The following is a 24,862-nucleotide window of genomic DNA, read 5'->3' on the forward strand; positions in this document are numbered from 1 at the left end:
CCCCCCCCCTCTAGGGGAGACCGAAAGCAACGGATGTCGAGTGGGTCTGACATAACATTGTGAAAGTCCAGTCCACAGTGGATCCAACACATCAGCGGGAGTCCAGTCCACAGCGGGGCCAACAGGAAACCATCCCGAGCGGAGACGGGTCAGCAGCGCAGAGATGTCCCCAACCGATGCACAGGCTAGTGGTCCACCCGGGGTCCCGGCTCTGGACAGCCAGCACTTCATCCATGGCCACCGGACCTATGCAACTCCCCCTCGCAAGGGACAGGGGAGAAGAGGAGAGAAGAAAAGAAACGGCAGATCAACTGGTCTAAAAAAGGGGGGGTCTATTTAAAGGCTAGATTATACAAATGAGTTTTAAGATGGGACTTAAATGCTTCTACTGAGGTAGCATCTCTAACTGTTACCGGGAGGGCATTCCAGAGTACTGGAGCCCGAATAGAAAACGCTCTATAGCCCGCAGACTTTTTTTTGGCTCTGGGAATCACTAATAAGCCGGAGTTCTTTGAACGCAGATTTCTTGTCGGGACATATGGTACAATACAATCGGCGAGATAGGCTGGAGCTAAACCGTGTAATATTTTATACGTAAGTAGTAAAACCTTAAAGTCGCATCTTAAGTGCACAGGAAGCCAGTGCAAGTGAGCCAGTATAGGCGTAATATGATCAAACTTTCTTGTTTTTGTCAAAAGCCTTGCAGCCGCATTTTGTACCAACTGTAATCTTTTAATGCTAGACATAGGGAGGCCCGAAAATAATACGTTACAGTAATCGAGACGAGACGTAACGAACGCATGAATAATGATCTCAGCGTCGCTAGTGGACAAGATGGAACGAATTTTAGCGATATTACGGAGATGAAAGAAGGCCGTTTTAGTAACACTCTTAATGTGTGACTCAAACGAGAGAGTTGGGTCGAAGATAATACCCAGATTCTTTACCGAGTCTCCTTGTTTAATTGTTTGGTTGTCAAATGTTAAGGTGGTATTATTAAATAGATGTTGGTGTCTAGCAGGACCGATAATCAGCATTTCCGTTTTCTTAGCGTTGAGTTGCAAAAAGTTAGCGGACATCCATTGTTTAATTTCATTAAGACACGCCTCCAGCTGACTACAGTCCGGCGTGTTGGTCAGCTTTAGGGGCATGTAGAGTTGAGTGTCATCAGCATAACAGTGAAAGCTAACACCGTACTTGCGTATGATGTCACCCAGCGGCAGCATGTAAATACTAAAGAGTGCAGGGCCAAGAACCGAACCCTGGGGAACTCCGCACGTTACCTTGACATAGTCCGAGGTCACATTGTTATGGGAGACGCACTGCATCCTGTCAGTAAGATAAGAGTTAAACCAAGACAAGGCTAAGTCTGACATACCAATACGTGTTTTGATACGCTCTAATAAAATATTATGATCGACGGTATCGAAAGCGGCGCTAAGATCAAGAAGCAGCAACATAGATGACGCATCAGAATCCATCGTTAGCAATAGATCATTAGTCATTTTTGCGAGGGCTGTCTCCGTAGAGTGATTTGCCCTGAAACCGGATTGAAAAGGTTCACAGAGATTGTTAGTCACTAAGTGTTCATTTAGCTGCTGTGCAACAGTTTTTTCGAGAATTTTGGAAATAAACGGAAGGTGGGAGACCGGTCGGTAGTTTACCATGAGGTCAGGATCGAGGTTAGGTCTTTTGAGCAGAGGATGAATAACCGCTTTTTTGAATGCTAGGGGAACAGTGCCGGAGGAAAGTGATAAGTTTATAATATTTAACACTGATGGACCTAATAATACAAACAGTTCCTTGATAAGTTTCCCAGGAAGTGGGTCAAGTAAACATGTTGTTTGTTTTATCCCACTTACTTAAAGAAGAAATGTTGGTTTAGGAAACTATAAGGCAGTAGCGTTGTAATGTTTTCCGTTAATGTGGTTATTTTTGCACCAAACAACGTCAGAGGATTTCACAAACACTAGCCATAGCTATGTGCACATGTATCCATTTAATCGGATTAAAAGCCTAACCGGAATTAAATGGTTCATGTATACACGCCATTCTGAATATTCAGACCCGATCACACAGGCTCGGATCAAAATTTAATTCCGATCGAGACGGGTGGTTTATGCTGCTAGTCATTCGGATTGTAGCACATGAAAACACATCTTCCGAAATTTGGGTTAGAATTGTCCTTACTGTGCATGCCTTTGATGTTAGCTATACTTTGGTGGTGGAGCGGGGAATAATTGTATTAGTCTCGGAATGAAGCAATTGTCTTGCTGTTGTCTCCACCCTTTCAACATGTATAGACGTAGCGTTATACACTGTTGAGTTTGTTGCTTTAAAACAAGACTAGCAAAAACAAAAGTATAGGTCTGGAGTGTCATGTGTCGGTGTAACAATAAAAGAAGGGATCCAGTTGTCATCCTAACGAGCTGTTTTATTCACGACATTACAGCTACTCCAAGTGCTAGCTGCTAGTCTCAAACATGTACACAGAACGTCGCAACATGAAGACGTGCCGCAACCCGTACATAATCACAACGTAAAAAGCACAGAACAGCTCCATTTAAAAAAAGAGAGGTAAAACAAAAGTAGTGAACAGAAGGAAAAAATGACAAGTAAATACCATTACAACATTGGACAAGCAGAAATGCACAAAGCCATGTTTGTTTACAGTGGAAGTCACTGCTTAGTCAGCACCTGCAGTGAGCAAACTCATCCAAAAGATGACACCACAGAACAAATGATAACACATCACTCCGTTTATGTTAGCTTCTGCTCATGTCAGAGCAAAGTATTACGATTTAAGGTGTGATGCATGAAAATGCACATCATAATCAGATAATTTTTTTCAGGGTCCATGTACACAGTAACATTCTAATCTGAATGATGATAAGATTAAAGGCCTACTGAAACCCACTACTACCGACCACGCAGTCTGATAGTTTATATATCAATGATGAAATCTTAACATTGCAACACATGCCAATACGGCCGGGTTAACTTATAAAGTGCAATTTTAAATTTCCAGCTAAACTTCCGGTTGAAAACGTCTATGTATGATGACGTATGCGCGTGACGTCAATGGTTGAAACGGAAGTATTCGGGCACCATTGTATCCAATACAAAAAGCTCTGTTTTCATCGCAAAATTCCACAGTATTCTGGACATCTGTGTTGGTGAATCTTTTGCAATTTGTTTAATGAACAATGAAGACTGCAAAGAAGAAAGCTGTAGGTGGGATCGGTGTATTAGCGGCTGGCTACAGCAACACAACCAGGAGGACTTTGACTTGGATAGCAGACGCGCTATCCGACGCTAGCCGCCGACCGCATCGATGATCGGGTGAAGTCCTTCGTCGCTCCGTCGATCGCTGGAACGCAGGTGAGCACAGGTGTTGATGAGCAGATGTGGGCTGGCTGGCGTAGGTGGATAGCTAATGTTTTTAGCATAGCTCTGTGAGGTCCCGTAGCTAAGTTAGCTTCAATGGCGTCCTTAGCAACAGCATTGTTAAGCTTTGCCAGGCTAGAAAGCACTAACCGTGTAGTTACAGGTCCATGGTTTAATAGTGTTGTTGATTTTCTGTCTATCCTTCCAGTCAGGGGTTTATTTCTTTTGTTTCTATCTGCAGTTAAGCCCAATGCTATCACGTTAGCTCTGTAGCTAAAGTGCTTCGCCGATGTATTGTCGTGGAGATAAAAGTCACTGTGAATGTCCATTTCGCGTTCTCTACTCTCATTTTCAAGAGGATATAGTATCCGAGGTGGTTTAAAATACAAATCCGTGTTCCACAATAGAAAAAGGAGAAAGTTTAGAATCCAATGAGCCCTTGTACCTAAGTTACGGTCAGAGCGAAAAAATATACATCCTGCACTGCACTCTAGTCCTTCACTCTCACGTACCTCATCCACAAATCTTTCATCCTCGCTCAAATTAATGGGGTAATCGTAGCTTTCTCGGTCCGAATAGCTCTCGCTGCTGGTGTAAACAATCGGGAAATGTGAGGAGCCTTTCAACCTGTGACGTCACGCTACTTCCGGTACAGGCAAGGCTTTTTTTATCAGCGACCAAAAGTTGCGAACTTTATCGTCGATGTTCTCTACTAAATCCTTTCAGCAAAAATATGGCAATATCGCGAAATGATCAAGTATGACACATAGAATGGATCTGCTATCCCCGTTTAAATAAACAAATTTCATTTCAGTAGGCCTTTAAATAAATGTTGTCCACGTACACGTGGCTAGTGTAATTACCTGTCTGCCTGATGATGTGTCTGAAGAGCAGTTTGGGGAGGAGTTTTCACAAGAACTCACATATATGCCACATCAGATATCCAAACACAATTGGGGGGATTTAATTCAGGGAGCATGTTTATAAATATTAAAATAAAAAAAATAAAAAATAGTGCTAGCAAAGAAGGGCACTTTTCTCATGAAAGGCGAAAGGGCCGGTGTTTGAGCACCACCAGAGGGGGTATCTGAGCACATGCCTGCCAACAACACACACCAGCATGAATATTATCATAAAAAAGGACTCCTGTGTTAAGGAAACGTAAAGCTGCTGATTTTCACAAATCAAGCTGGCATGTTGATGTCAGTAATTTCTCATGTAATGCAATGTTAAAATATAAATGATAACACATTTACTAGGGGACACACACATTATGTTGTAGTTGGGTATTGGTTTAGATGACTCATTTGCTATTTTTTTTTATTAGAATCATTACCTAGGAAAGGTATGGCAGGGAGTGTTCCAGAGAAAACAAGAAAAAGACAGAGCTTGATCACAAGTCTTAAAAAATGTTCGTCATATAATGAATGTATTAATGAGGCCAATGGTGATATTACATATTCCCAGCACATTCTTACACATATGCCCTCCCTGTCTTTTAATCCCAGTGATGTTCCTGTTACTTGCCGTTAACTTTGAATGAATAATGTCTGAGATTAAAACAATGATGACTATTGCATAATTGGTGTCCTTTGTTTCAATGAAGTGTTTATGACAACAGGTGTAGGACTCCATGCACAGTAACGATGGGCACGCTGCTCCAACCAGTGCTGTTGATGCTTTTATGGCAAAGTGTTTGGCCTTTGGACATACCTCTGGAGAGTGAGTCAATAACGTTCTATTTCTAGTTGGACTTTGTAATATGTATTATCATCTGCTTTAACGCCTGCACTCATTCATCCCTGCAGTCCGTCAACCCCCAACTATCACAAAGCAGTCAATGAAGGAGCATATTGTTGACCCCAAAGACACCATGGTCATTGAGTGTGAGGCCAAGGGAAACCCTCATCCCATGTAAGCAGCGAATGATGCAGCCCAAAGTCAAAACAAAGATTGACGTTTTTTTGTTTTTTTTTCTTATTTCATACAAGCTTCTCATGGAGGCGCAATGGGAAGTATTTCAATGTGGCACGTGATTCGCAAACATCAATGCGTAGGCGCTCAGGGACGCTGGACATCTATGCCTGGAACAATCCAGAACAGTATGAGGCAGAATATCAGTGCATTGCCTCCAATGAGTATGGTTCTGCATACTCCAACAAAATCAGACTGCAACTGTACAGTAGGTTAAACATAACACTCATGTTTATCTTCAAGCTTTCCAAAATGATGTTTGATGGATTAAATGAAGACTTTTTTGTGGGTAGGTGTAAATGTGAATGGTGGGCTCTCTCTTCATGCCAGTCCTGTCAGTCCTTGAAATAGCTTACATGGGCGAACATATTATCATTGTGCACAATGGATGTTTACTTAAATGACAAAACACAACTCAGCTTTGCACCTGACTGGAACACCATGCAATTGTGTTTGTTCAGGAGCTCCTGTGTGGCCAAGAGAGATCGTGGAACCTGTGGTGATTAGCGCAGGTTTGCCTTTGGTTCTGTCCTGTGACCCTCCAGCCGGTCCACCTAAACCTGAAACCTACTGGATGTCTAGCTGTAAGTGTCTCTTTAGAGATCCATCCTAAATTTATGGGAATAGAGACACTGATACCTTACCTGGCGATAACAACATGAAAAACACTTGCTCACTTGCGCATAATCAAAAGTACACATAATCATAATCCTAAAAGCATATACTTTAAAATAATAACACAACCAGTTGATTGATTATGAGATGGTTTGTTCAGTATTAAAAAGCAGTTTTGAAGAGGTGGGTCATGGGGTTATGACATGAATGGATGTTAAGGGGGAGAGAGTTCCAGATTGTGGGGGAAGCAATGGAAAAGGAGTGGTTTGTTGTTGGGTTCTGTGAGGAAGGTACAGCTGGTAGTTAGTGGAACGTAGGTTTTCAACAGGAAGTGGGGGGTAAAGGGGAGATAGAGATAGAGTAGAAGGGGGGCAGGTTGTGGAGGGCGCTATGGGTCAAGAGAATGATTTTGAGCTGAATACGCTGTGGAATGGGTAAACAGGGAAGTTCTTGGAGGACAAGGGTGATGTGGTGACGGGAACAAGTAAGGAAGGGTGCAGCAGAGTTTTGGATGAGTTTAAGTTCATGAAAAACTTTGGAAGATGAACCATAAATAGGGATGTAGCGATATCCAAATCTCAGATAGACCAGGTGGAAATCAGTATATCATCAGCATAGCAGTGATAGTTGAGGCCATGTTGATGTATTATTTATCCTAGTAAGAGTATGTATAGGGTGAAGAGGAGAAGGCTAAGTACCGAACCTTGGGGGACACCTTGGGACAGGGGGCAGATGGATGACTTGCGGTTATTGACGGATATGAATTGCTGTCTATCCAGGAGAGTCCAGTGCCAGTGATGTTGAGGGAAGTTTCCAGTTAGTAGAGAAGGGTGAAGTGATTTATGGGGTCAAAAGCTGCCGTGAGATCCAGAAGAATGAAGTGATTGAGGTTGCCTGAGTCAAATGCGAGAAGGAGGTCATTTGTGACTTTGATGAGGTCATTTTCAGTGCTGTGGTGGGATTGGAAACCAGACTGAAATAGACCAGGGAGATTGTTGATGTTGAGGTGAGTTTTTTTTCTTTGGCTTGCCACTGCAAGTTTCACAGTTTTGATGGAAAAGGGACGTTGAAGATGGGCCGGAAGTTGCTAATGATTTCAGTGTCAAGCTCAGGGTGATTTGAGGATGGGTGTGACGTAGGCAGTTTTGAATGATGGGGGAACAAAACCGGAGGTGAGGGAAGAGTTAATTATATCAGTATTCAGTAGGGTGATGGACGGGAGGGAATCTTTTTCAAGTTATCTGGGGATAGGATCAAGCGCACAAGTGAAGTTTTTGGATTTGTTCATGGGACTAACTATTTATAATATTGGGACATTGGTAGGTAATGCAGCCATGCATATTTAATTGCAATCCCCTCTAAATTAAACAGACTGTGGTATTTGGCACATTTCCAAAGCACAGTCAGTGTAAACTAGTTCTTATCTTTTCTTTTTTTTAATCTTTAAGTGGATATTGTCCTCGTTCAGGGCTGTATCAAACCTAGTTGAGGTCATGTTAGTAACTGAAGTCTAATTCCAATCTAGATTTTAAATTTTGGGCATATTTCATTTCAGGCTCATATGCCAGACCATTTAACTGGCCAATTCAAACCGCTTTCCCCACCATGCACCCTGTGCGGCAGGACCGTCGGGTATCCATGGGGGTCAACGGAGACCTGTATTTTGCCAACGTCCTATTCAACGACTCTGCTTCTGATTACTGCTGTAGCGCCCGCTTCCCTTATAAGAATGCCATCCAGCAAAAAATGCCAGTGGTGGTCAAGGTGCTCACAAGTGAGTATAGGAATGTTTACCCCTTATTTGACGGTTCTGTTGTCAATGTTACCTTTAACACCAACGTTAATGTGACCTGAGGGGTATACTTGCTGGTTCCTAATATTGGTGTTCCATGGACACCATAACAGATGGCTACTAACTGTAGTGTACAGAATACACTTTGTTATTGTGAATGCTGAGTTTGTTTCCTTAACAGCTCGATCCGTGGTTGAGGCTGCCCCCACCTGGCTGTCTCCCACAGGCTCATCTAGTTCTGTTCTAGTCCTCCTGGGAGAGGAACTGCTGCTGGAGTGCATCGCTGCTGGAGTGTAAGTGTGACACAGGATCGTCAGACATGACTCCAAGCTAAATAATTGACTGGAATCTACAAAGAGCTGTAATAAAATCAGCATAGCATGTCAATTTTAAGACATGTTTCTCATCAACAAGGCCCACTCCTATTATTGCCTGGACGAAGGATGGGGAGGACTTGGTAGTGACCCCACGCATGAGAAGGAAACATTTCAACAAGATGATTCAAATCCCTAATGCAACGTTTGAGGATGCGGGCCAGTACATCTGCACTGCCACTAATAGGATCAGCTACATTCAGCACACTTTAACTGTCACGGTCAAAGGTGAGAAGTCAGCTTTGAGGAACTGATTTGTTTTTGTTAATGATAAAACAGCTAACATGAGAATTTTTGGCAGCTGCTCCATTTTGGTTAGAAAAACCTGACGACTTAGTTTTGGCCCCTGAGGAAAGCGGACGCTTGGTGTGCCGCTCTGATGGTGCTCCTCGTCCCACAGTCAGCTGGTTTATTAATGGAGAACCAATCGAGAGTAAGAATCACGCAAGAAGGTTTAAAGCGAATCTAAATCATCTCACCTGGTGCTTTTTCTTTATTGAAGCTGCCACACCACAACCCAACAGGCAGGTGTCTGGAGACACACTGACCCTCAGCAGCGTGACCGTCGCCAACACAGCCGTCTACCAGTGCAATGCCTCAAACCCATATGGCTACTTATTGGCTAACGCTTTTGTCAGTGTGCAGCGTGCGTAACCCATCCTGTCGTTCCTGTGCAAACACTGAACCATAAACAAAGAAGCAACGGTTGATAACCTTGCTATGTAGACCAGTGACAATTAGGAACATGTACCAACAGTCTGGCCTTAGGTTAACGTACCAAATTGTCATCAGCCGCCTCAATTGGCCGTTTTAAACCTCAGCATATGTCAGTAAGCAGTGGCATGAGCCTACGAGCCATTTTGTGTAGCATTATGGGGCGGTGTGGCTTGGTTAATAGAGGGAGGATTTTAGGTTCGATCCCCGCTTCCGCCATCCTAGTCACTGTTGTTGTGTCCATGGGCAATATACTTTACCCACCTGCTCCCAGTGCCACCCACACTGGTTTAAATGTAGTTTAGATAATGGGATTTACTATGTAAAGCTCTTTGAGTCACTAGAGAAATGCGCTATATAAATATAATTCACTTCAATTCACTTCACATTCTCCGGAGGCCGCCCAAAGTCCCACTACTTCTTATTAATCCATTTACACATAATGTATACTACACACATATTGAGTTAAGGATGGGCACCAAATTCAGTACTTGCATAGATACTGACCAAATTACGTTACATCAAATTCTGAAATCAAATGGTACCATATTTCAATACCTTTGTTGCTCATGACGTTAAGCTTGGTTGCAGACTAAATACTGTCTCAAACACATGGCAAGGAAACAATCATTTAAGTAGCATATTTGCAACTGCTGCCAAACTGCCTCTTGGTTGTTACAATTTCCCATGCACCTGATAGAAAACGCTTAAACGAACAGTAAGGCTCCACTTTTCCAAAATGTGCTAGCTTGATGCTAATTAGCATTGACTCTGCCATATACATGCAACTGATTAGCATTAGCGATTTTACATGCTGATTTCAACACCTCCAAATTTGGTTATGAAAACTACAACTAGGACGCACCTTGCAATCAAACAGCTGGTGTGTAATAAGTACAGTACTTAAGAGTACAAACACCTTTTAAGGACTTAACATGGGACATTTAGCTTGATTACAAAGACTACTTCCTGGTCAGGCAACATACTGTAGCCTACACACTACTGCCATCTAACGTTTTGGAATTGCAACTGCATGCAAAGTTTACTTTATCATATAATACTTGCAAATTAAAGTTAAAGTTAAAGTACCAATGATTCTCACAAAAACTAGGTGTGGGGAAATTTGTCCTCTGCATTTGACCCATCCTCTTGTTCGTCCCCTGGGAGGTGAGGGGAGCAGTGGGCAGCAGCAGTGCCGCACCCGGGAATCATTTTTGGTGATTTAACCCCCAATACCAACCCTTGATGCTGAGTGCCAAGCAGGGAGGTAATGGGTCCCATTTTTATAGTCTTTGGTATGACTCGGCCAGGGTTTGAACCCACAACCTACCGGTCTCAGGGCGGACACTCTTAACTACTAGGCCACTGTGTAAGTGGCCAAATTAAAGATTAAGATTAAAGTACCAATGATTGTCACACACACACTAGATGTGGTGAAATTTGTCCTCTGCATTTGACCCATCCCCTTGGGGAGCAGTGGGCAGCAGCGGCGCCGCGCCCGGGAATCATTTTTGTGATTTAACCCCCAACTCCAACCCTTGATGCTGAGTGCCAAGCAGGGAGGGAAACGGATCCCATTTTTATAGTCTTTGGTATGACTCGGCTGGGATTTGAACTCCAACCTACCGATCTCAGGGCGGACACTCTAACCACTAAATGAGCCTCAAGAGTGTAATAAAACAATAATAAAACAAAATACAAATTTTAAATTAGAATAATTATATATTATAAATAAAGAACTGACATTTACACATGAACACATACAAATTGACCAAAAAATGGTACCGTTGAGTTCTGGTATTGATTCCCAGGTACCGGGAATTGGTGCCATATCGATTAAAATGTGAGAGGTATCTTTAATCCCCATATACAGCAGTTTGTATATGTATCTACATATTGTCATGATCCCACATGACAGTTTGGACTATGTTGTTGTTTTTCTGTGTTTAGAATAATTTCCTGTCCTGGTGCTCTTGTTTTGTCAGCATTTCCTGATTGGTCTCTGTGTTTTGAAGAACCTTACATTCCTGCTCCTTGTCCTGTCATCACACATGTACATTTTTGTCAATTAGGACTATTTAGTGCCACTTAGTTCCCTTTTGGTTCATTATCTAGTGTATGCCAAAGTGTTCTGTTGTTTAGGAGTTTCTGCTAGACATTTGTGACTTTTCTTTTTCCTGCTTCCTAATTTAACGGCCTTCTCTCCCTGCAAGATGCTTGCCTTTTCTGCATCCTGGGATCATGACAGCAGCAAAAATGCGGTATTGTCACAAAATGAACTAGCACTGAAAGAGGAAACACAGTTTCCCTAAATGGAACTAATTAATAATGAGGAACAGGTGTGCTGGCAGAACAAGGGACAGAAAGTAAAGGTGCCTCAAAACACATACACCAAACAGGAAAATAGTGACAAAACAAGAGCACCGGGGCAGGAAGCGATTATAAAAACAGGAAAGTAACGACCATAGTGCAAACTGTCATGTGGGATCATGACACATATAACCAATATGTTGTTATTAATTATTATAAATAGCAGCATCGATTATGTGTGACCAAGTTAATACAATTTAAAGCAATGATTAATAAATGCTGTTTACTAGATTCAACACCTCGTATTCTTGGGCAAAGGAATGAACTCATCAAGGTGATAGAGGGAACTCGTTCCTTCCTGGACTGCCGCTACTTTGGCTCTCCAGTCCCTGATCTGCGATGGTGAGCAAGATGCTGCTTGACACTGTCAGAGTTAGCAAGTGTAATTGAGAGCATTTTTGGTGTATGTTTATGTCTTTTTTCCACGTTTCGGTGTTGAATCACGTAGGTCCAAATACGGACAGGGAAATCTCGAAGGAAGTCGTTTTAAGACGCACAGTAATGGGACCCTGGAGATTAGGCGCACACAAATAGAGGACCAGGGAACTTACGTGTGTGTGGTCAGCAATGTTGCAGGCAGAGATGAGAGTCAAGTCAGAATAGAGGTCAAAGGTGAGAAACCTAATGTGTTTCTAAACAATTTGTGTCATGGTGTCATACTGCCATGTTTTTGTCCACTCCCCTACCCAGAACCTACCTTAATTGTCAAAAGACCACAGGATATGAAAGTCTTCCGTGGAAGCGATGTGCGCTTGGAGTGTGGTGTGAAAGCAGACATCACTACTCCCATCACGACCACCTGGATGAAAGACAAAGTCACAGTCACACTTGGCTGGAGGTGTGTATTTCAGACATGATCTTAGATACGTCTTCATCGTCATCAACAGTTTTTTCCCCCAGACTAGCAATCTGATTAACGTTGGGAAATATCTCTGGAAATAATCTGTCACTGTGAATGCACTAACTCATGTTTACATCATCATCTTTTTTGCTCTTTGCTTTATTCACCACTGCACTATTATCTTATTAGCCTTGCACATATTAGTTATGTAGGCACTTGTTTATAGTTTTAGTTAATTATTAATATTTATTGTTTACATTGAACAAAGAGAGCACAGTCTACCAAGTCAAATTCAGCATATCTGGTCAATAAAGCTGACTCTGATACTGATCTAATCTCTACATTATCATTTTAGGCTGTCCCTGGATGAGTCCAATCTGGTCATCACCAACGTAAACCGAGGCGATGCAGGCGTCTACACGTGTGTCATCAACAGTGAACTGGACAAAAAGTCTGCGTCAGCACACCTAATGGTGATGGGTATGACATGTTCAGAACAGGATGAAACTTTAGAGTGTCATGCAAACTGCATCCATCCAACATAATTTGTAATGAATTGAGTGATAAGAGAAAACTTAATTATTATACAGCTTTTCGTCAACGAAATCTGAGGCTCATAGAATAAAATTACACATTCTTCATATTATGACCTAATCAATGTACAATATAAATTACAGTATGATGGAATGCCTATGTATTTTGTCCCTCAAAGGACATTGTATTCTGGAGACTCTGCTAAGACAAGTACCTCAAGCATATTCTTGTTTGTACAAACAAATACGAATAATTTAAGTTGTCTGTTATAAAATCAATGTTTCAAACTAATGACATTTAATATCGATATTAAGTACTTTCATGCTGATGGTGTTTTTTTAACAGTGCTGTGATCAAATTAGGGTCTAAAATACCCATGCTTCAGAATACATCAAGTTATATGTTGGCAATATTGCATGAAGAGCTATTTATCCCTGAATTTTCTGGTTTCTGTGTGTAGATTATCCTGATCCTCCCTCTAAACTGGAGTTGTCAGATCCATATGAACGTAGCGTTAGACTCAGTTGGGTCCCCGGAGACAACAACTTCAGCCCCATTACAGGTAGGAGGTGCAAAGCAACACTAAACATAAACATTTACTATAACACAGATTTAGCTGTTTGCATAATTTTTATTGCTTTATTGCACATTTTGTATATATTCTTCCCTCGTTTATCGCGGCTTATTGGTTCCAGGCCTGACTGTGGTAAACGGATTTCTGCAAAGTTTGGTTATTTACCTGTTTTAACATAATAAAAGCTCTCTAAACATGAAATACCACCCATATAGTCACCTTTACACTAGTTTCCCCCAATATATTATATTCTTTGTCTTTTGGCTCTAGGCGACGGCGGTCACATTCCCCACCTGCTTGCCTCTTTGTCTTGTACTGTCTTGTCTATACTTGTGGTTTCTGTGTCATAACTTGTGTATATGCGCCAGTATTTTTCCTGGCCCCTGAATGAGTGAATAAAGTGTACTTCTGTAATTATTTCCCCATATCTCTACACAATAACTTATTTATCGTAACGTTAGTGTGCAGTATATGGAGTGATTTTTGTTGCATTTGTGTTGCTTTATTAATTATTGACATATTTATTGCTATGTATGTTGTATATTTTTACGTGAGATTTCTAGTTAATTTTATTGTCTATTATTACACCCACAAATTTGATTTATTTTACCCTTTCAATGTTTACTCCGTCTATTTGTGTTCGACTTTCTCTTCTACTCTTATAGAATAACATTATTTTTGTTTTACAGAGATTCAACGATGGTCTGTTTTTGTCAAACCATCTTTTTATTTTGTTCATTTCTTTTGTTGACATTTGCATTTGCTTCTGTATGTTTTCTCCTGAACAAAACACAATCGTGTCGTCTGCAAATAGTGCAAAGGTCCCAGTATTGATCCCTGGGGTACGCGACAAGATATTTTGATGTCTGTACACATGTGAACGCCTAGCTTCACGTACTGCTTCCTGTTGGTTAAGTAGCTTATTACCCAGTTCAAGACCAGCCTTCTGATGCCATACCATTGTAATTATGATTAATTGTGTCAAATGCTTCTGTTAGATCCATAAACAATGCAGCTGCACACTGTTCAGCATCTATTGTGTTGGTAATCTCTTTCCTTATTTCGATTAATGCCATTGATGTTGAAATATTGGCTCTGTATCCGTATTGGTTCTCTGTGAATGTTCCACTTGTATTCATGAATTTTTCCAATCTGTTGTTAAACAATGTTTCAATAATTTTAGAAAATTGTGAAGTAAGGAAACAGGTCTGTAGTTTGCAAACTGGTGTTTGTCTCCAGTCTTATAAATCTACTCTTATAGACTCTACTCTTTGAAGTTCTCCACAACACTGTAGTTCGCCAGATCAGTGTTATCTCTCCTATGTTATGTCTCCTGTTACATCCCGCTTTTGTTCACATTAAAGTCTCACAAATGTGGAGATGCGTTATTGATAGTTGTTCTCCCAAAAGTTGGTTAACTTGATTGTTGACTTTGAAGATAGCACTGAGATTCCCAGCTGTGTTGTTAACATTGCACCCTTAACCCGAAAACGGAAGTCCCGATTAGTGAATGTCTTTATCAAACGTCACAACATAATAGAAAATAATACAAATTATGCACTGTAATACATATAAGACATACATTAAATTTAATGTAAAACTTAATTTGGGGCAAAAATATGTAGATATGCTTTAAAATATGTGGAATATGGTTTAAAAAAAAAGAAATTTGCAATTTAATGAAGCCACACTATTTGAAGTGTGATGTGACGTGAGAGACTGCATTATTCTTTCTACAATACTTTGAATACAAAAAATACTTGTCCTAATACCAATTTGAACAAATCTTTGAATTTTCGTCTTTAAACATACTCTTGCTCTCTTGCAGAATACTTGGTGCAATATGATGACGATGATTGGTTACCTGGAAAGTGGAAGAACTTATCAACATACCCTGGGAGCCTAAACTCTGTCATTCTGCATCTTGCACCTTTCACGTACTACGAGTTCCGTGTTATCGGCATCAATGAAATCGGACCAAGTCGACCAAGTCGTCCATCAATGCGCTTCCAGACCAGCGGTGCACGTGGGTTTAATGTTCTTGAAGGAAATTTATTTGTCAAAACAACCATATATAAAGAGATGCCTCAGCCGAGCTATAGAATTCAACTTTGTTCTACCACAGCTCCAGATGTCATCCCGAAAAATTTAAAAGGAGTTGGAACATGGAGAAACAACATGGAGATAAGTTGGGAGGTAAATCTTAAAAAAACTGATTAATATTACACAATGGCTGTCAGTACTGTTAAACCACACTGGCAACTGTTGCCATCCATTTTTTAGCCTCTAACCTACAGAGAATGGAACGGGCCGCACCTCAAGTATCTGGTCTGGTGGCGAAGGAGAGACTCCAGAGAGGAGTGGAAGAATGCCACCACTAAATGGCTAAAATATTATATTTACGACGCAGACACTTTTACCCCTTATGAGATAAAGGTCCAGGCTGTGAATGAGTTTGGTCTTGGCCCAGAGTCACCAGTCGTTATTGGTTATTCCGGGGAAGACCGTAAGTACCACCAGTCATCTTGATCATCTAATGCACATAAATGTCACACTTGAATGACATCCTTCTGTAGTCACTCTCTGCAATGACTAATACTAAAGATTAATGATTGTCCGTCTTCCAAAAGGTCCTGTCAGTGCACCCCTGAACCTGAGAGTTTCAGATATCCAGAGCACCCAAGTGACTGTGCATTGGGACACAGTGTCTCGAAGCTCCATCATGGGAGATCTTAAAGACTACAAGGTGTGCTAAATAGAAGATAAATAACTTGTATCAACGTTGATAAGCTACTGTACATCATAAATTACATTAGGGTAGATAGGTGATAATTTTGTGTTTGTGATCATGATATAGTAAATATAACTAAGGCTAGACTGTACTAAGGTCGGTGGATCACACAGTCTGCAGATGAAAATAGATGTATGTATATTTTGATAGAGTTTATGTTATGTTCTAACAAGATATGACAATACAATTATACAGGAGGAAGGTGGTCACAGTGTGTGATGTATATTTCCCAGAGCCAGACTACGCTGTAAACCCTAGCCTAATTTCCAGGCACTCACACGGCATCCTGGAAATGACTTTTTGATATTACCATACACAGAAAAAAATACAATTGACTTTGCTGCAATTCAGTTAAACATTGGTCATGTCATATACCATATTGTAATATGAATTTACTTAACTATTTTGCCTTGAATGACATAGACTCATAAAACATTTAATCCAAAGTCGATCTATTCTATGTTGTGTTTGACTGATTTAAAGTAAACATTTTGATAACTCGACAGCAATTACTCCTTTTAAGGAATCAAGTTTGTCTGTTTTTTTTTTTGATCTTGTTAAGATTTTTTGGAGTGTGTTCCACAAATGAACAATGCAACATTTGCTGCTCTTACACAGGTCTACTACTGGAGAGACAGCAGCCAGCTAAGGTGGTTAAGGGTCAACAGAGCTATGAGTTCGAAAGTGTTTATGGACACTGGTCCAGAGCCGTCGGGGGTTCTCACTGAGCTAATCCCCTACAGTAACTATAAAATGTACATAGTGGTGACCAACAGTCGTTATGAAGGTCCGCCCAGCAACACTTTACAATTTTCTACACCTGAGGGAGGTAAAAAAACAGCCAAGTGTTACATTTATCAAAACATCAAAATCCTCCCAAGTAAAAGTGATATCTTTTTGCGTGTTTTTTTTCCTGTAGTACCATCTGCTCCCTCATCCTTCAGAATCCAGCAGCGACATCTTGATAGTATTTATGTGGACTGGGAACTGCCAGCAGAACCCAATGGAATCATCACCGGGTACTCACTCATGTACCAGACAGGTGAACCTAATATTATGTACAAAGACCCTTTTCATATCCAGAAGTAAACATTGTTTTTTTTATATTTTATATTTGATGCACAGTCTTTTAACAGCTTTTTAATTATTTAAATGGATCCAATAATGATTTTAATCTAAAATTAAAACACTTCCTTATAGTCTAGATCATGGGTGTCAAATTCTGGCCCGCGGGCCAAATTTGGCCCTCCGTGTAATTTCACTTGGCCCTTGAGGCGATATCAAATTAACACTAAAGCCGGCCCGCCGATTATATATTGCGGCGGTGCCGCGGTAACACCGCATTCACCTCTAATTCTAATACTTGCCAACCCTCCCGGGAGTCTTCCATACTTCAGCGCCCCTCTCAAAAATCGTCACGTCTGCTTTTCAGCCAGTCCAACGAGTGCTGGCCCAGTCACATAACATATGCGGCTTCTGCACGCACACACAATTGAATGCAACGCATACTTCATCAACAGCGATACAGGTTGCACTGAGGGTAGCCGAATAAAAAACTTTAACACTTTTAGAAATATACGCCACACTGTGAATCCACACCAAACAAGAATGACTAACACATTTTGGGAGAACATCCGCACCGCAACACAACATAAACACAACAGAACAAATACCCAGAACCCTTTGCAGCACTAACTCTTCCGGGATGCTACAAGGTGTGTGTGTGTGTGTGTGTGGGGGGGGTGGGGGGGGGGGGTTGGTGGTAGCGGGGGTGTATTTTGTAGCGTCCCGGAAGAGTTAGTGCTGCAAAGGATTCTGGGTATTTGTTCTGTTGGGTTTATATTGTGTTACGGTGCGGATGTTCTCCCGAAATGTGTTTGCCATTCTTGTTTGGTGTGGATTCACAGTGTGGCGTATATTTCTAACAGTGTTAAAGTTTTTTATACTGGTACCCTCAGTGTAACCTGTATCGCTGTTGATGAAGTATGGATTGCATTCACTCGTGTGTGCGTACAGAAGCCGCACATATCTTGTGACTGGGTCTGAACGATGTTAGAATGGATGAACAGCGGAAGTGACGATAGTTCGTAGAGTACGTTAAAGGCAGTGCATTTAAGGCACGCCCCCAAGACTGAGATATAATGTCTGATGAACACCTTCCTTTGATAATGAAGGTTGCCTCAGCTCAAAGCCTGAGCCCTGACATTAATGAACTAGCATCCAAGAAAAGATGGCAGGTATCTGGCTTGGGCACATCAGATTAGATCAGTGTGTTGCAAACTGAGCAGTTTAAAGTCCTTAATGGTTGTTTTATTCATTGTTATTTTATTTTCAAATGTATTAGCCTGTGGAAAAAGTTAATGTTGAAGGCTGCAAATAGAAAAGAGGCATTCAATTTGTATTTAAATTGTATTTGATATGCCATTGATATTTTTTTAATAATTATTATTATTATTTGAAACTTGATTTTGCATGTCACTATAAAGTTATATAAGCCTTGCTTGTTCAATATTCAATGCAAACCTTGTTTGGGTCCCTATTAAAAGGTTAATTTGTTCAACCTTGGCCCACAGCTTTGTTTGGTTTTAAATTTTTGCCCACTCTGTATTTGAGTTTGACACCCCTGGTCTAGATAATACTTACATGTTTTTTGAGTCTGTCTGCAAGATGTTCTTCTCTGGAGGTGTTTCCAGATTACAAATGAAACCTCACCCCACCTTCTCTAAAAGAATCCTACATTTTCTTTAGAAAATGTACACCATTTAAATATATATTTTAAAGTTGTCACTGCTATTTTTTTTTTCGTAAAATAAATAAACTTTCTAAACATTATTTATTTTCACCCAGTCAAAACATTAGGTAAACCTGCACACCCTCCGATCGATTCAGACTGCGTGAAAAAAGCAAATTTTAGCATCATTAATATCACTGCGTGTCACACCTCGGTGTAATTATGTGCATGCCATAATAAGATGAAAATAATACTTTATCTTACCTTGTTTTGTGTTTCCTCATAGTCTGAAGAAGAGGTGGAGAAGCTCCTCCGCCTCTTGCTGAGAACTTGATTTAATGTCTAAATAAGTACGTCCACTTTGCTGTGACGTCACAACATACCCAGACTGCAAAACCCAGCCAACAGAGGCCTCCAAAACTACGTGCAAGCTCATGCCCAAATGCATGAACCTTATGATTCGATGTTTTGGCATTGTTTAGGACAAGTATCCAACATTGTGACAACGTTTATAAGTCAGAAAAGACCAAATTTAGAATAGGTCCCCTTTAATTCAACTGGGAAAGACCATAAATGTGTGTCATGACCAGGAAACAGAATCAGATAAATTTTGATCTATGTTTTTGGGAATGCAAGTTTGTTTTTGTTTACATTTGTATCATGAATATTGATTGTTTGGTCTTATACTTGCAATCCATGACATTAAGAAATATTCAGTCGTTCAGTCAGCATGGGCACTCGAAACACTTTATTCTACGATCTGTAACCAACTGAAGCGCCCCACAAACATCCACAGATTAAGTTGTGACATTGGCTGCAGCTCTGAAGGCAAAAGTACTTGTATTTGCACTCAAAGACCAGTGTAGCATTGAAGTAGCTTCTTGACACTAAGAGATGCTCTTTGAGCAGATGAGGTATGCAATGGCACTCTTTCGATGTACTTCAGTCTTTGAAGCTAACCGGTATATCCCTTCTCTCCACAGTGAATGCCACCAGGGGAGAGGAGCAGAGAGTGGAAGAGTTCCTTCCAAATGTTACAAGTTTCTCAGTACCCCGATACGATCGCTATACTAGATACCGATTCTCTGTAGCGGCCAAAACTCGGCTGGGTCTGGGGCTATGGCATACAGAGGAGTCTCCACACTACACCACTGAGAGTAACTTGCTCAATGCACATGTGTTGGCTTACATGGGTGTAAAGTTGATCTGTGGGCTGTGAAGGCTATGATTTCATGTACTATGTCCATGTGTAGTCTATGCCCAGGACCAGGTGGACATCTCTACTAAAGGCTGGTTCATTGGAATCATGTGTGCAGTGGCCCTCATCGTGCTCATTCTACTGATAGTGTGCTTCATCAAGAGAAGCCGAGGCGGGAAATACCCAGGTGCAGTGGCAAATCCTGACACTTTTTTTCCTAACAAAATGTCCACTTAAATTGGAACTTCTAATTTTCTTGTTAAAATGCAGTACGGGAAAAGAAAGATATTTCATTGGAGCCCGTGGATGATCGCGATCAAGACGGTTCCTTTGACTATCGGTAAGAACAACAACATTCTTTACAAATAGCCTACCAGATGAGAACCCTGGGAAAATACCGTAATTTCCGGACTATGAGCTGCTACATCTTTTCGTGACGCTTTGAACCCTGCGGTTTATACAATGCTGCGGCTAATTTATGGATTTTTTCCGGTTTCACAAGCATCACATGCCGCCAACACATTTTCCCTTGTCACTTCAAACCAATGAAATTGCCGAACGGGTCACGGTGGACCAATTAGATTGTTCACAATAAATCAAACGCACGTACCCAACTATTCAGCCAGCCATTCATATGGACTCACCCTAGTCATGAAGAAGTCACAGACGCAGCCCCAAAGACGATCGACTTGGCATTTGAAAACTGAAATCTGAAATCCACCACCATTAACGGGCCCCGAAAGGCCTGATTGGACGCTACGAAGAAGACAACTTTAGCAGTGCGCAGGAGGGCAAGGATAAAGATTGGACTTAATCAGTTTTCTCTGGTAGGATACTTTATGCCGTGTTACAGGCAGTGTCTTTTGTTAAGTTTATGAATGAACACAAGCGCTTGTGTGAATATTTCATGTTTCAATGGTTACACATGCGGCTTATAGACTTGTGCAGCCAATAAATGTACAAAAAAAAGTGCCTCAAAATTAAGTGGGTGCGGTTTAAATTTAGGCGCACCATAGAGCCTGGAAATTCTGGTATTTTCATTATTTGGTTTATTTTACATACATACATACTCATTGACCACGTAAACATGGATCCAAATCGTCAAATATTTTTATGGGGAAATGTATTTAGCATCTTGGATGACAAATGTCCCATCTCAACATGATTTAACATTTTGAGATATATTAATAAACATATACTTTTTAAGTATAGTATTATATATTATGAATGTAAAATAACACATTGATTATTACAAATGGAAAGCATCTGCTTTAAGAATAATTCCACACAAGTTCAGATCAAATATTACAATCATTGCGTATTATTTTAGTCATAACTATCTGATTTTTGATTCATCTCCTTATTTTACTCACCTTATCTTTGTCCCCTCAACTCTTCCTTTTCCACTGAACAACTCCAGGTCTCTGGAAAGGTATGAGATGACTAACTATTGGCATGTTCGACCTACAGAAAGTTTTCTCTTGCAATATGCTGCTTAAATTGCATGTCATAATTAAATGATCAAGGCAACCATGTTTGTTTCTGTGACATAGGATAGCACGGGTCACCACTATCCCCTACCCTCGGTGGTATGTATGTGTGCACTGCAACATGAACTCAAAGAATTTAATAGGAACATCTATATATTTAGGTGCACCATTTTAATGAACAATTAAAGCACTGTGCTTTGTTTGTTATACTGATTTTTAGATTTGTATCCAAAGTTTTTTTTTTTTTTCATCTGCAGGGAAGAGGAAAGGGGGATTCAGAAGAGTCAGCCATCGATGGAGGCTGTGATGAAAAGGTCAGACAGCAACGACAGCCTGGTGGACTATGGAGACGTAGGAGATATAATGTTCAATGAGGACGGCTCATTCATTGGCCAGTACACGGGGCAAAGGAGGGACGTGAGGGACTTGGACTTTGGTGGGAGTCTGGACCTCCATTCTCCAATGAATGCCATCTATTCCTTGGCTTGAAACTGCTTTGAAAAGAGAAGCTACAGGCAAACAATCTTTTCTGCCAGAACCAGCAGATTGAGGTGCTGTCTAAACAACTTTGATGGTAGCAAGGAGTAATACTCAACATCCTTTTGGTGCCAGTATGTAATATTTGAAATGATGTGCATTTGCATCGTCCCCTTTAGTGAGCCATGTTGTGTTGATAAAAAACAGATGCGAGACAGAAACATCCACATTATGGTTTTTTTTGTGTGTGTCACCATCAATAATATTGTAACGGACTGTTCTTTTTTGACCAAATGACCCACAATTTAATACCAGCTCATGTATTTCTATTCACTAATGATTAACATCCATCCTTCAATCAGTTTTTTTTCACAATACAATGGCAGGTGAGGTGGTGTCATAAATGTAACACTTGTTGTAAACGTCCACTTGCGTCAGAAAAATGACTAATGCTGAAGTAATCATTTTGTATCCTCTCTATATCATAGCCCGTATTGTAAATAAAGTGTAAAATATTTTAAATGATGAATGTACTCATCCTTTGCCAACCTAAACCCCTTAGCATTTTAGGATATATTGCTAAAATGCCCAAAAGAAAGCCTAACCAAAGTAAATGTGAAGCTGTCATTGAACCCACTGGAGTAGCGGCATTAACAACCTGGAATTTTCTTCCCAGTAGTCCAAATCTGACTCACTGCAAATGAGTATTAGAAGTTAGAAATAAATACACTGAATTAAAAAAAAGGTTAGCCCATGTTTTTTTCAGATATGTAACTTCAAAATAACTAATGTTGATGGTATGGATTTGATAGCTTGAGTCCTTACCTAATCCTATTTCAAATGTGTCAATGATACTACAGGCACATTTGAATGTTACACACATTTTTCTGAAGTTAAGCTGAGGTGGTCCAAAGGTAGTCCCTTTGGAAATGTCGGTCAAAGTCTTCACTGAGGCCATGTCCACGAAAACCTATATACTGAAATAAAAAAATAAATCAAAACATTCCACTCCTGTGAAAAAAGGCCATGGAGCTTAAAATCAATAAAGTGTGTCTAAGTCTAAATCAATGCATGTCCACAAACACATACTCATATTCACGTTGTCCAATCAGAAGCCTGAAAACGCTACCGGAAACCACACCTTTGATAAAGTGATATATTTGATGTACAAGGTCTGGTCTTGACAGCCCCCTGAAAATAACTAAGGGACACCTTGTTGACAGGACTGCTCAACAAATTATATTTTGCCTTTTTTGGTTGTGTGAAAGGAATTTGTATACTCCCCGCAAAGGTTGAACTGAGGCAACTCTTCTTGCTTGTTCTTGCATGAAATGTTTTATTTATTAAAGGTGACCCATCTTCAACAAACAAGAAGAGTCAGAGACATTTTCAATTTATTTAGACACATATTTTGGAGTAATACGAGTACATGGCATATATATATATATATATATATATATATATATATATATATATATATATATATATATATATATATATATATATATATATATATATATATATATATATATATATATATATATATATATATATATGTTGTTTTTTTGTTTGTTTGTTTTTTGGGAGGGGGGGTTGCTAAATAACAAAATTAAGACATCAAAATAGATATTTTTTCTTAAAAAGAAAACTGTACAACTGAACAGAATAAAAACAAATATTATTCAGTAAGAGTCCTGCTTAATGCAAAATAGTATAAATTATGTGTGCAGCATAAATGGTATTCAGCTTTTACCACTATGAGCTACTTTGACAAAAAGAAAGGCGTTGTGAGCTATTGGTTTATTTTCTGTATATGACCAGCAACATTTCAATTGTTCTTTTTTTTACGAAGCACATATTCAAGCAGTGTGGTTATTGTCTCTATGCTATATTGTGATACATAGTTATTAAAGAGAAGCATAAAAAGTTGTAGAAATACTAAGGGCTTGATCAATTGAGATCAAATAACAAGTGCTAAATTATGTGTGCAAACTATAAAATTATTAGTGGGCATAATGTGGATGCCCTACTAAGACTACGTAGAACGTGGCATACAACTGATAATACGTGCAAAAGTTGTGTTGACTGCTCTATTTAAATTAAGTTTTTGCCTGTATACCGGCTGTCACCACTTATTTGTGGCATTATATTGTCCAACCTGTGGCATTTTTTTATGTTGTTGACATGCAACATGCAGATATAAATGTGTCACCTTTTCTGGGCAATATTAAATCTAAACAACAGAACCCATTTTTAACACGCTGAGGTTGCGCTCTGTGAGGCACTGCGGTGTTGTAATGGTGTGTCTTGATTATATTGCAATGCATATTGCAAGAAATGTTTTCATATAGCGAGAGATAATACCCTATATAAAAACACCATTAAAAAAATGCCAGCTAACATCAAAACGAATCATTTAAATTCAATCAATCAATCAATCAATGTTTATTTATATAGCCCTAAATCACAAGTGTCTCAAAGGGCTGTACAAGCCACAACGACATCCTCGGTACAGAGCCCACATACGGGCAAGGAAAAACTCACCCCAGTGGGACGTCGGTGAATGACTATGAGAAACCTTGGAGAGGACCGCATATGTGGGTAACCCCCCCCCTCTAGGGGAGACCGAAAGCAACGGATGTCGAGTGGGTCTGACATAACATTGTGAAAGTCCAGTCCACAGTGGATCCAACACATCAGCGGGAGTCCAGTCCACAGCGGGGCCAACAGGAAACCATCCCGAGCGGAGACGGGTCAGCAGCGCAGAGATGTCCCCAACCGATGCACAGGCTAGTGGTCCACCCGGGGTCCCGGCTCTGGACAGCCAGCACTTCATCCATGGCCACCGGACCTATGCGACTCCCCCTCGCAAGGGACAGGGGAGAAGAGGAGAGAAGAAAAGAAACGGCAGATCAACTGGTCTAAAAAAGGGGGGGTCTATTTAAAGGCTAGATTATACAAATGAGTTTTAAGATGGGACTTAAATGCTTCTACTGAGGT

The 24,862-nt window shown here is 40.4% G+C and overlaps 1 protein-coding gene across 5 annotated transcripts in view; it reads left to right on the forward strand.

The window, feature by feature from the left end:
- nfascb (neurofascin homolog (chicken) b) overlaps positions 1–23,191 on the forward strand; it is a 139,245-nt gene extending 116,054 nt beyond the window's left edge. For 2 of the 5 annotated variants that reach the window (XM_062053284.1, XM_062053282.1), the window contains exons 2-27: positions 5,009–5,109; positions 5,196–5,301; positions 5,379–5,569; positions 5,823–5,945; positions 7,532–7,750; positions 7,950–8,061; positions 8,183–8,370; positions 8,444–8,575; positions 8,645–8,788; positions 11,457–11,568; positions 11,675–11,838; positions 11,917–12,064; positions 12,423–12,547; positions 13,062–13,163; positions 15,004–15,201; positions 15,301–15,371; positions 15,459–15,681; positions 15,806–15,921; positions 16,585–16,795; positions 16,886–17,008; positions 19,681–19,854; positions 19,951–20,082; positions 20,166–20,235; positions 21,316–21,327; positions 21,449–21,484; positions 21,643–23,191. In XM_062053284.1, the coding sequence (XP_061909268.1) occupies positions 5,034–5,109; positions 5,196–5,301; positions 5,379–5,569; positions 5,823–5,945; positions 7,532–7,750; positions 7,950–8,061; positions 8,183–8,370; positions 8,444–8,575; positions 8,645–8,788; positions 11,457–11,568; positions 11,675–11,838; positions 11,917–12,064; positions 12,423–12,547; positions 13,062–13,163; positions 15,004–15,201; positions 15,301–15,371; positions 15,459–15,681; positions 15,806–15,921; positions 16,585–16,795; positions 16,886–17,008; positions 19,681–19,854; positions 19,951–20,082; positions 20,166–20,235; positions 21,316–21,327; positions 21,449–21,484; positions 21,643–21,874 (3,540 nt within the window). In that variant the 5' untranslated portion in view covers positions 5,009–5,033 and the 3' untranslated portion in view covers positions 21,875–23,191. Of the gene's footprint in view, positions 1–4,993; positions 5,110–5,195; positions 5,302–5,378; positions 5,570–5,822; positions 5,946–7,531; positions 7,751–7,949; positions 8,062–8,182; positions 8,371–8,443; positions 8,576–8,644; positions 8,789–11,456; positions 11,569–11,674; positions 11,839–11,916; positions 12,065–12,422; positions 12,548–13,061; positions 13,164–15,003; positions 15,202–15,300; positions 15,372–15,458; positions 15,682–15,805; positions 15,922–16,584; positions 16,796–16,885; positions 17,009–19,680; positions 19,855–19,950; positions 20,083–20,165; positions 21,485–21,642 lie in introns of those variants that run through there. The other 3 variants (XM_062053283.1, XM_062053286.1, XM_062053287.1) reach the window with 3 other exon arrangements.
- Positions 23,192–24,862: the final 1,671 nt, after the last annotated feature.

The sequence above is a fragment of the Entelurus aequoreus genome, linkage group LG07 (genome assembly GCF_033978785.1).
Source record: "Entelurus aequoreus isolate RoL-2023_Sb linkage group LG07, RoL_Eaeq_v1.1, whole genome shotgun sequence".
Taxonomy (NCBI): domain Eukaryota; kingdom Metazoa; phylum Chordata; class Actinopteri; order Syngnathiformes; family Syngnathidae; genus Entelurus; species Entelurus aequoreus.